Source organism: Quercus lobata, chromosome 11, assembly GCF_001633185.2.
Source record: "Quercus lobata isolate SW786 chromosome 11, ValleyOak3.0 Primary Assembly, whole genome shotgun sequence".
In the NCBI taxonomy this organism is placed as follows: domain Eukaryota; kingdom Viridiplantae; phylum Streptophyta; class Magnoliopsida; order Fagales; family Fagaceae; genus Quercus; species Quercus lobata.
In genome coordinates, this window is record NC_044914.1 from 20,112,072 (window position 1) to 20,124,659 (window position 12,588).

Sequence of the window (12,588 nt, forward strand, 5' to 3'; positions counted from 1 at the left end):
GTTACATGTTCTTGCATTTTTCATGCATACGTACCATTTTTTTATCTCTATCTTATTGATATTGATCTGTGCTGGTACTTTTCTCTCTCTCTCTCTCTCTCTCTCTCTCTCTCTCTCTCTCTCTCTCTCGGTTAGTTGCTCTATGGTACCTAAGCGTAAGTTTACTCCATCCCGGAACCCTCTTCATTCTAGGGCAACATCTTCTTCTCCCTTTGTTGATTCTACCCCCTCTCACGTTCGGTTCCGTGATGAGAAGGCCCGTACGGACTTCTTGGAGAACTTTTCATGACGCAACATTCATTCGAAACGCCAAGTCATGCTGCGTTTGTATGTTGTAGGATTTTGTAACCAAGGAGCTTCGTGATCTTCATCATGTTGATGAACTGAAAAACTTTGTAGCCAACATCCTTCTCAAGTTGATGGTTAGTTACATACTTGGATCCGTACATCGATTGGTTAGTCACATATTGGGAGCCATGCATTGAAAAGGAGAGATTGTCACTACAGAACAAGTCTAATTGGGTATTAGGGTAAGGGTTCAACTGTAGGTTGGTATAAGGTACTGAGATTCTTTTACTTGTAACCGCTTGTTATGATAATATTGGATTCTCGGGAGTGGTGACCTTAAAATCACTCGGTGGGTTTTTTGCCTTGGAGGTTTTCTCCATTCGTAAACAAATCACATTGTCAACTTTATTTTCACTTGCATATTATCTTAGTTGGTGATTTGTTTGTGCTAGCACATGTATTGTATGATAATTGAATTAATTAATTAACTTGGCTAATTAATTGGTTAATTCATCACAAGGGTTCAATACATTCTTGACCTATCAAATATATTCAACATTCTATTTCTACTTTTCCCTCGTCTTATACCACCAAATAGGATGAGAAAAAAGTTTTTCTTCCTACTGATTTGAAAAAATTTTCTCTAAGCTATTACGTGACAACTTATAAAACAATTTACAAGTTTAAACAAAGCTACATAATTCATTAAACAAGTCATATGATTAAAATGATAAGTAATTTTATTAATCACCACATAATTGATTGGAGGAATTGAACTCTAAACTAATTTAGAGGTAACTTTTTCTATAAAATAATTACCAGAACTACAGAATCACGGGCAGCAATGGAAAGAATATCAGCACAAGAAACAATGCCAGGACATGCAGCTTCAAGCTGGGTCTTGGCATCATCAATAACTTCATATCCTCTCTATCCAAGTCTAGCTACATCTTTTTTTTTTGAGTGTTAGGACCGTCAATAAGGACAGAAACATCACAACCCTGCATGAAACAGTCATGAAAATGCATCCTCAACAATCCAGCAGCCACAGTGTGATCAGAATTGAAATGGCATTGAACTGTTGAGCTAACAATGGATTCAGCTTGAGGACACGTGGCGGAATAAAATCCAACTCTGGTGCCTTTATGGCCGTGCACCAAGGAGGCACCCATGGCAAGCAAGAGAAACGTCCACGAAATGAATATTTGGTTGGAATTTCCACTCACCATTATGACTTAGAGAATAAAGACAACAAAAGTATTGTTTATTTCAGACACACTGTTTTAAAGATTTGGCTTGTGAGCCAGAGTTATATATAGGCATTAGTGAAACCAAATTTTTGGACCAAGTAAGCGAATATAGCAAATCAAATTGAAAGATTCAAAAATATCATATGATGGATAATTCATGGATAATTAATAGGATGGCCCACTTCAATTCATTATCAAAAAATATCGTCAACATGTCATTTGCATAGTGTTTTGTTGCATAGTAGTATATCATCAATAACTTGCAAAATAAAGGCCAACTACTCGTACATTGTTAGCAAAACTACATTATTGATTTCTGAAGTTTATCGTATGATCGAGCACAATTAGTCCCTTATGTTCTAAGTGAGTGCTATTGGGCCCTCAAGTTTCAATAATGAGTATTATTAGTTTTTTTGTTAACAGTCGTTAACCCATGCGATGCATGGGAAAACTATTAATTATGAAAAAAAATCCAATAATGAATGAAGAATTTAAGCTATTACTTAAATTTTTTTATTAATAAATAAATAAAAACAATGAATGAAGGGTTTAAGCTATCACCTATGCAGTTTTTTTTTGTGCATTTTAGTTAGACTTTAGACAATAATAATATGGTTATTACTTCTACTATTTTTGGGCTGAAATAAATTTTTTTTTCCCTAAATTGAAATAAAGTCATTTGTTTACTACTTTTTTTTTATGTCAGAATTTATTTACTGTTATTATTAAGCTAAAATATTTAAAAATGATTATCTGATTATTTATTTAAAAGAAATATTTTTATAAAATGTTGTAATGGCAATTTTGTGAATAATAAGGCATGTGATGTTGTGATAAATGTCATCTCCCTCTCACTATTTCTCTCTCTCTATTCTGCGTTCTCTCTACCTTCTTTCTTCCTCTCACTTCAGACTCCTCTAACCTCTCTCTTCTTTTTTTCTTTTTCTTTTTTTCTCATCTCTTTCTCTCACACTCTCTACTCTCTTCCTCTCACGGCTCAGGGTGAAGCCTCTCTCCTTTTTTTTTTTTTCTTTTTTTTTTTCTCATCTCTTTCTCTCACACTCTCTACTCTCTTCCTCTCGCGACTCATGATGAAGCCTCTCTCTTCTCAAGATCGGCTTTGGGTGGGTGGGCTTCAGATTGGCGTGGGTGGCTCCAGATCGGAGTGGGTGGCTTCAGATTGGCGTGGGTGGCTTCAAACCGGTGTGGGGGCGTGGGTGGCTTCAGACCGGTGTGGGGGCGTGGGTGGCCGTGGGGTTGTGGGTAGCCATGGATGGCCATGGGTTTTGCTGTTTATGGGTGTTTCTGGGTGGTTGGAATTTTAGAGGTGTTTTAATAGAGTTTTTGGGTCGTTGGAATTTCAGAGGTGTTTTAATGGAGTTTCTGGGTGGATGGAATAAGGAGGAAGATGACGAAGAGGGAGATGGGATTATTTTGGGGTTTTTTTTTTTTTTTTTTTGGAGAAACTTTTGGTTTGGGTCTGTAATTTGGTTTTGTGCTTACGTTTACTGTTTTGGTTTGGTTTTGGATTGTGCTGCGCTTGTGATATAGAGGAAGATGGGAGGAGAAAGAGTTTATCGGGTTTTTATAAGGAAGGAGAAGGAGTATCAGGGAGAAATAGTTATTAAAATTAGAATTTTTGTTTTATAATGCTGATATTTAAAAATAAAAATAGTTATTATTTTTTTGGAGCAAAAATTAAAAATATTTATTTTGCTTAAAGGTTTATGACTTGCCTTAAAAAAGGTATGACTTGAAAACAATTGAAATTGAATGAAAATAAGTAATTTTATTCAAAATAAAGGTTTAGAAAATTCTTTTTCTTTCATTTTATTGGTTCCACATAACACATATCAGCGTGGCTCACAACATTTTTGCTATTCTATGGTGATGACTTCAAAAAAAAAAAAAAAAAAAAAATCTAATACAGTCACTTTTCTATTTTTTTATTTTTTTTCTAGATTGTGATTTATTTTTCTGAATTGTGAGTTCTTTAATTCTATTAACATTAAACCTGATAAAAAAACTTACATACCTTTTTGACAAAATAAATCCAAAACCCAAGTTTTGAAGGCACTCCAAGAACCAAATCAATGCAATACCTTACCAATGTGAGCAAAGAGGAGGAGGACATGCGGCATATGAAGAGACTAAGAAAAGAAGTAGTGGATGGTGGGAGTATGTTATTGTATTTGGAATTGCAAAACACAAACATAGAAAATTCATCAAATATTAAAATGTGAAAACATACTAAATAAAGAATAAATGCATCGACAATATAAATATAAAAGACTATAAATAAATTTATTGAGTTTATCTAAAAAGCCAAACAATCATCATTAGAACAACCAAACATCCTTAAAAAAAAAAAAAAAAAAAAAAAAAAAAAAAAAAAAACAATTCCATTCAAACTATGAAAAGAAACTACCTTTAGAAATTACAGTAGATGAAGAAGAAGTAACAGCGAGAGCCATTTGGTTTTGAGAAATTTTCTCTAACAAACTTTGTTTAAGGATTTAGGTTTGTGGGTTTTAGATTTTTCTGTTTCGATTTAAGTTCTAAAAATGTCAGTGTGTGGTGGTGAATAATGAATTCGGATTAAATAAGGAACCAGGGGGGAAAGGCGTGTTTCAATTTGTTTATGTGATCTAAATTACTCTTGCAGAAGCCGTGTAAATGTGAGTCCTTATAGAATTTTTGTTATAGAATTTTAGTTGAAGTAGAATTTCAAGCTCTTGAAACATATATTTGATAGAGTTTTACTTAAACTAAACTATTGTAACACTTGATAAGATAATTACAAGTTGAAGAAAAATAATAAATATATAAGATATAAAACCTAAAATAAAAATAAAAAGAAAATAGTGATGACGTGGAAAATTGTGGGAGCTTCAAAGGTTTCGGTTTTATATAAATATATAGATTACCTATGTGGCTAATGGAATAGTGACTTGACATATTTTTAATTGATGTGACATTTTTTTAATTAAAATATTATAAAATTCAATTTTAATAAACTTACTACATTTGATGTGGCATAATGTCATATCGACAATTAAAATAATAAGTTAACAAGTCAGATTTATTTATGTTTAGAAAAGAGGTCGGATATTAAGATTAAAGAATTCATTAGAATCTTTAAAATCACTTAAAACACCAAATCATTCAATTGACCTTCCGTGTCCTCCCAAAGTCTCTTCGTCGGTGTCACATTCAAGACATGGTCACCGTTGATGACTATCCACCCACGTCCTCGTTGGTTTCAATTCGACCCGTCAAAGCCTCCACCTCACTACCAAAGTATCCACCACATCCTAGCCTGATTCTAAACTGGATCTCATTGTCCTATTCTTGATATTGCATTTTAATATACTACAACAATGATATTTGGTTTGGCAAGAGTGTTGTGTAAAGACTAAAGATTTGCTTTTTCTAGAGGCATTGATGAGAACTTTCTTTCAGAATCCATGACTATTGGATTTCATTCAGATGAACCAGCAAGTAGCCTTTTTGTAGATTATAATAATTAATTATCAGCCTAGTGAGGTTGGAATGATTTTTTTTAAAAATAAAAAAGGATAATGTCTTAAACCTTGTTTGGTTTAAGAAGCATACATTATAATTTGACAATTTGTACTTCGATACATTTGCAATTCCTTTCTACGCTTTCCAAGTATTTATGGGATGGAGATATTTGAGTAATTAGGTACTTGGGTTGGTGGAGAATCCAGATATGGATTATTGAGTTGTTATGGAGGACTTGCCATGGTGGATGGAAACGAAGGCAAGATGTACGTTTGGAATGTGGCTGAACAGCTTTGCAAGGATTTTAAGGGTCAAGAAGCGTGGAGGCTTGGACACCGATGAAGAGACCTAGGAGGACACAGATAGACTTACCTGTAGGATTTGATCACCACTAATCTATTGTTTGTTTGTTTTTTTTTTTGTGTTTTTTTTTTTTAAATGAATGTTTTAAGGCTTTTTAAAATCTTAATAAATTCTTTATCTAAAATATGATCTGTTAGTTTTTTTTTTTAATTGCTGATGTGGCACTGTGCCAAATCAATTAAAAAGATGTCATGTCATTATTCTGTTAGCCACATAAACAATAATACTATCGGCAGTTAATAAAGGACTAACAATGCTCATTATTGAAACTTAAGGGACTAATAGAACTCATTTAAAACTTAAAGAACCAATTGCGCTCACAAGGTAAATTTCAGGAACCAGTAGTGTAGTTTTGCCTACATTGTTTGTTGCCAATTAAAAGCATTAATTAATGCATTATAGGGACTTAGGAAGTTCACTTTTTTCAAAGGACAATGACTACGAAAATATGAATCGATCAAACTTGCATTGATAACAACTTGAGATTGTTAGGCCCAAAATTTGATTGGATATTAATTGAGTGTTATGTTGGTGTGTGATAAGTCCTTGAGTAGTGTGGAAAACTTTAATGTAGGGACAATTTTTTCTTTGGTCATTACTCATTATAGGGACAACTTTAATATCCATTAAAGGACCAAAGAAAAATTAATAACAAATCCAAGGGCACAATAATTTTCATAAATTTTTTTTTCACTAAATGTCAATGTGGTCTATTGTGAGCTGGGGACCGACATAACTGAAAATGAAGGGAATTATGTCCCTCTTGAGATTTAAAATATTTTCAAACAACATATATACATATAAATTTTAAAGGGCAGAGATTTGCTACATACTTAGCTACAGCACTTGCTGCATACTACCATACATGTCAACATATTAGAGCAACACCTATCAAGTGCCAATTTAATGAAAACTTCCGTTAACCCTTAACCGTAACTTTTCACTCACACACTCTCTCCCTATCACATGCACAGGTAAAACCAAAAGAATAAGTAAAATCCCTCCCTCTCTCTCTCTCTCTCTCTCTCTCTCTCTCTCTCTCTCTCTCTCTCTCTCTCTCTCTCTCTCTCTCTCTGATCTTCTCAAATTACCCACCTTTAAACCTATAAAAAAAACCACCACCACCACATGCTCCGGCCGTAGATCTCACCTGATTGTGTCTCTGTCAATCCCACCCATCCACCCCATGTCTCCTCCATTCCACCACTTCACCCCTTTCCCTCTCTGTCGGTCCCCCCCCCCCCTTTTCCTCTCTCACTCCACTGGTGCCACCCCCAATCCCTTTATCTCTCCTTGCCATTCCCATCCCCTACCTGCCTCTTATTTTCATGACATTGTCCCCAACAATGGAAAAGACAACAACTCCCAAATTTCCAGGTTTGTTTTTCATTAAAGTTAATTATTTCCTGAAATTTGTAAAACAAATTTCTGTTTTTTTTTTTTTTTTTAGATTGTAATTATTTTTGAAGTTTGAATATTTGTCTTGATGGGTGGGGTCGATGTAGACATGGTCAAGTGGGATTGCTGGCCTGAGCATGTGGTGGTGGTGGTTTGATGAGTTTAATGTTGGCTTAAGGGGGTGGCTATCTAAGAAGAATGGAGGAGGAGGAGGAGAGAGAGAGAGAGAGAGAGAGACGGATTTGTATTTTGATTTGTTTTGTGGATGGGTATCTAAGAAGTGAGAAGAATGGAAGAGGAGGAGGAGGAGGAAGAAGAAGAAGAAGAAGAAGAAGAAGAGAGAGAGAGGGATTTGTATTTGTATTTTTTTGGTTGTGCGTGTGATAGAGAGAGAGTGTGAGAGAACGTTAAGGTTAAGGGCTAATAGAAGTTTTTGTTAAATTGGCACTTGACAGATGTCCCTCTAATATTTTGACACATATGCCAATATGCAACACTTGCTGCAACTAAGTATTCAGCAAACCCTTGCCCAATTTTAAAAGTGTAAATCTAAAATATTTATTATCTCATTCTCTCAAATCTCTAAGGAAAAATATTTTACTATAAGTTTGTGGCTAAATGAGTGTGACTATCATGTATTTAAGAACTTGATTTTTTTTTTTTTGGTCATATAATTACTCTAGCTGTGTCACTTTGTATTTGGATTTTTTTCAATATACAAATGATTTATAGTTGTGTGTACATTTTGGCTTTTTATTGTTTGGGATGCAAAATTAAAAGTTATGGACTTTTGAATTTAGATGTTATCATATTCAATAATTGTTTTCTCACACTCTTTAATGTATACTTCATACATACATATAACATCCATAATTTCATACTCAATATTCACATATTTTAATAATGTCCACATTTAAAACGTGAAATAGGTAATGTGTAAAATGATATACAATAAGAAGTATGTGTGAATCATTGTCCTATCATATTGTTTTCCTTCATCTGAAGGATTGCTTCGATGCCTATTTCAATAAAAATTTTGAGTGTGTATTTGGGAGAGTATATGTTTACTTGGCAATCGTACAAGAACTAATACCTATCGGTATCAACCTTTGATGTGCATTGATAATAGTCTAATTTTGCATATTTATATCATTGTTTGAAAGTATTATCATACTTATTTTGAGTTAATTCATGCATTTCATATTTGGTTTTGGAATAATGTTGAATAATCAATTTTGTGCTTAACTGAATTTTATTGCATGAATTTGTCTTTTGTAGGAGAATAGAATTAAATAAGTGGATTTGTGTAAAGAATAAAGCTAATGGACTTTAATTTTACAAGGGCCATAATGAAGTTAAAGAATACCAACCCAATTAAATTTAAGTTCAATTGGAGTAAGGAATCAAAGGAAATTTGCATCAAATCCAAGTCCAATTCGGATTAGGATTCCAGACTGCACATCAGTTAGTATTTTTGGCATAACTTTCGGCTCAAAAGTCCAATTGCGATGATTCAAGTTGGGCTGGAACTTTAACTTAAAGGGCTACAACTTTGTAGTTTACCAAAAGTCCGAATTCAGAACTTAAATGGGCCAAAAGCGTCGGTTAAAAGAAGCCTAAAAATCTGGGATTTTCTCCAAACGGGAATTCAACTTGTAATAAGATTCCTTGACCTATTTAAAGGCTCTTTAGGGAAAAATTCAGGAAGGCGAGTGCTAGGTCTGAGGGCTGAATGCATAGAGAGCTGCAGCTATGGCTACTTCTTTGGTTTTCTTCCATGACAGTTAGTTTTATTTTATTTTTCTAGTTTAATGTTTAGCATTTTATTCTTGTGTTTTCTTTCAATTACTATGAGTAGCTAAATTAATAATTAGGGTTGAAGATGAAACCTTGTTAAGGATTATCAGTAATATTTATGTGATTTGATTTTTCTCACAATAGTTGTTCTTTAATGATTTAAATTGTTTTTACTTCATATCAATTGACTAAGATGAGATTCTAGATATGAGTTCAATCATGTTTTTTCTCATGATTTAGGATTTGTCTTAATTAATTGAATGCTTGGTTTATTAATTCTTGATTATAAAATTGGATATCACTTGTGATTTGTCTGTCAATAGATACAATTTATGATTTGATTTTTAGAATTGGATATATATATTGTGATTTGTTTGGCTACAGATACAATTGATGATTTGATTTTATACTTAAAAAGCGAAGAAGAACATGCTTTAGATATTTAAATAGAAGTTTTAATGATAATATTTTTCATGATAGCAAGATTGATTTTTAGATTATCATGTAGTGAGTTGGAAAAAATTAATGATCATAAATATATGTTGATATGACTTACAAGGCGGATTCCAAGACCTTAATTTATTTCTCTTGATTGTTTACATCTTTTTATTGCTTTATATCTTTTACTTAGTTTAACCATTTGCTTAATTTTATTATTTGCTTAGTTTATTTAATCTCAGAAAAACCAATTTTTATTAAACTAGATTAGGATTAATTTGGTTAGGGTTTAATTAATTTTCCTACGTTCATTCAAGTCCCTATGGGTTCGACCTCGTTCTTGTGAAACTATACTTCGGTACGGTTCGTATACTTGCGAGTACTTTAAAATTTCACAACAACCTTACCACTCACCACATAATATTTTGGACTACTCTAGAGTCCTCTCTTGATTTGGCTTCAAACACTAGAATGCTCCAAATCCACATGCAACATAAGAGTCTTAAGCTAGGTGATCTCTCTCGTAATGTCAAGTTATGTTTTGTCTATATGGATTAAAAATTTGTTGAGTAAATTTAGATCCTGGTTGTTATTTATTATGCGAATTAGCCAATAGTAAGCCGAGTACTGTTATTATAGGCACCAAAAATTTCACATGAAATTTCACACCCTCCACATAAAATTGTCACTCATGATATATCTCAAGTATGTAAATTTATGTAAAATTTTTGGCACCTATAGAGTTATTGTATAAGCTAAGGCTAACAAACAGACACACAAACAAAACAAAAACCTCAACAAGTGAGTTCCTTACATGATTATATACTTTTATGTATCATCAATTAATTTTGGAACATATTTTGCGAATTTCACCAGCATTGCCTATCTTTACCCCAATGTTACTCATTTTAATCATGGACTTCCCAAATTCCAAATTAAAGTTGAGACCCATCAAGAAGCGCTGGACAATGGTTTTTGTTGAAGCATCAGTCCACAACATTTGATCAGACTCAAGGATCCCTCGCCCATTTCTCAAATTTGTAAAATAAGAGGTGTCAAACCTATTAGGGCTACCAGTATCCAATGCAACTCGCTTTGAATCATCTCCATTTTGTGGGCAGAGTGCTCGTAGTTGAGGAAGGAATGATGGATCAATAGATGGGTCCACAGCACCATTCCCTACTTTAGTGAAATTGTACATTCTGTATTGGAAGAACCGGCAAGCTGAAGTACCTACGGTGTGTCCTCCTATTAGAATTAAATGACAGAAAAAAAAAATGTTAGGTTATGTTGAAGTATTTGAAGAAACAAAAAAAAACAATTGTAATGAGGGTCCATAGCATAAAACTGTAAAGGGCATATCTCTCTCACTCTCGTGTCATTTTTGTTTTCTTTTTTAATGATTGATTATCGCTATATTCATGCTTATTGTAATATATTTTGTTCACCATCAGTCCAAAACTTGGAAAAAGTGAGGAAGATAATTTAACACTTATCTCACTAATTAAGTGAGAAAGCACTCCGCAATGGGTATCACGGCTCAAAATGGAAGTTTTTTGTCTTCTTCTTTAAGACAAAAACTAAGAGATTCGTGTTACTAGACTAGTCCCTCATAAGTAAAGCTCAAATATAGTCTGTTAGTTACTCATTGCTAAACAATATTACTCTCATAACAAAGGGATCTAACTGTGCAGCCAGTAGTATGAAATCCTAGAGGCTTTATATATATATATATATATATATATATATATATATATACTACAAAAGATTTACAAATTAAGGTAACAAAAATAAAATTGATATCATTTTAATAAATATATAATAAATGAATGTTTAAATTACTTTTTTTTTTTTTGGTTATTGGTAACATGTCAATTTGTAAGATTTATATACTAAAATTTGTAGGGTCTCTAGCATTGTCTCGTGTGTGTTAATTTGGTTTTCTTTTTCAACTTATTGATTGTTTTCTCATTACCGACAATAATCATGGTTTCATTGTTTAGTTGCGCTTCTCTCACTCACTTTCATTACAAAACGTCAAAACCTTGCCAACTTGAGTTAAAGAAATATTACCAACGAGGGCCACAAGATCTTGAGTATTGAGACCCAAAGCAGAAAACTTTTGCTTTTGCACATCGACGGAGTCAGTGAATGCTGGCAAATTGGCAGTATCAGATGCCAATGAAACCCTCCCATCTCTGCGCCCTAAGGGAACAACCCAACTAGGTCCATTTGTCTGCATCATTAGTCCCAAAGGAGGATTAATTATTAACCAAACTCTTCAAAGAACAGATAACAAACACTACACAGAAATACAAATTCATACAACATTCTATTTTAATAAAGTTTTTCTCCAAATCAATTAGGACCGATTAACATATTTGCTTATAAAACCATTCACATGTATCATTTAAACAAATCGCATAATCTATTAATAGGTCATGTAACTAAATGCACACATAAATGATTTTATCAATTGCCAGTTGGTTAGAGGAATTTACTTCCATACTAGTTTGAAAGTAAATTTTTTCCGTGTGATAATTACCAGAACAACAGAATCACGGGCAGCAAGGGCAAGAATATCAGCACAAGAGACAATGCCTGGGCATGCAGCTTCAAGTTGTTTCTTGGCATCATCAATAACTTCATATCCTCTCAGTAATAGGTTAGGACCAGCTGTTCTTTCAGTGTTAGACCCTGAAATAAGGATAGAGGCATCACAACCCTGCACAAAACAGTCATGAAAAAGCATCCTCAACAAACCAGGTGCCACAGTGGGATCAGAACTGAAATGAGATTGAACTGTTGAACGAACAATGGATTCAACCCGAGGACACGCAGCAGAATAAAATCCAACTCTTGTGCCTTGGCCATGCACCAAGGAAGCACTCAAGGCAAGCAAGAGAAACGTAAACAAAATCAATATATGGCTGAAATGTCCACTCGCCATTATGACTAAAGAAAAATGACAGCAAGAGAAAGAAAATGAAACTACTCGACTAACTACTAGTCAATTCAATTCTTGAGAGAAGTATTTTTGAATTGTTAAAGAAATTGGTTGTAAGCCAGAGTTATATATAGGCAGGAGTGAAGTCAATTTTTTGTAATAAGTAAACAAAGATGGCTATTCAAATTGAAATGATTCCAAAAAATTAGATAATGTATGGCCCAGCTTGTAGCTGGCTTCAAGAGTTTGTCCCCCCAATCATTTCCATAGTTTGCATGGCGGGCCTGACGCAATAGTGTTTCAACTTTCACGTGAACACGAGGCAGAGTTTTTTTGTCTTATAATTACTTAATAATATCCATTTATAATTTAACCCCACCTACACTGTTGAAATAGTGATCGAACAAGTCACCGTATAGGTTGTTTCCGTGAAAGAAAGAAGGAAAGATATACCAATCTGTAAATAAATGTTTAGGGGAAAGTACTCAAAAAAAAGGGCTCAAATTGGAAATTAATACTATTTGTCAAACAATATGATTAGTAGGCACTGTTTTCAAACTATATATATTACTAACATCTTGA

The 12,588-nt window shown here is 33.5% G+C and overlaps 1 protein-coding gene across 1 annotated transcript; it reads right to left on the reverse strand.

The window, feature by feature from the left end:
* Positions 1-9,719: 9,719 nt before the first annotated feature.
* LOC115969005 (cationic peroxidase 2-like) lies at positions 9,720-12,090 on the reverse strand. Its single transcript, XM_031088565.1, has 3 exons — positions 11,605-12,090; positions 11,133-11,295; positions 9,720-10,307 (listed from the first exon to the last, which is right to left on the reverse strand). The coding sequence occupies exons 1-3, from the start codon at positions 12,007-12,009 to the stop codon at positions 9,898-9,900; spliced, it is 978 nt and encodes a 325-aa protein (XP_030944425.1). The 5' UTR covers positions 12,010-12,090; the 3' UTR covers positions 9,720-9,897.
* Positions 12,091-12,588: the final 498 nt, after the last annotated feature.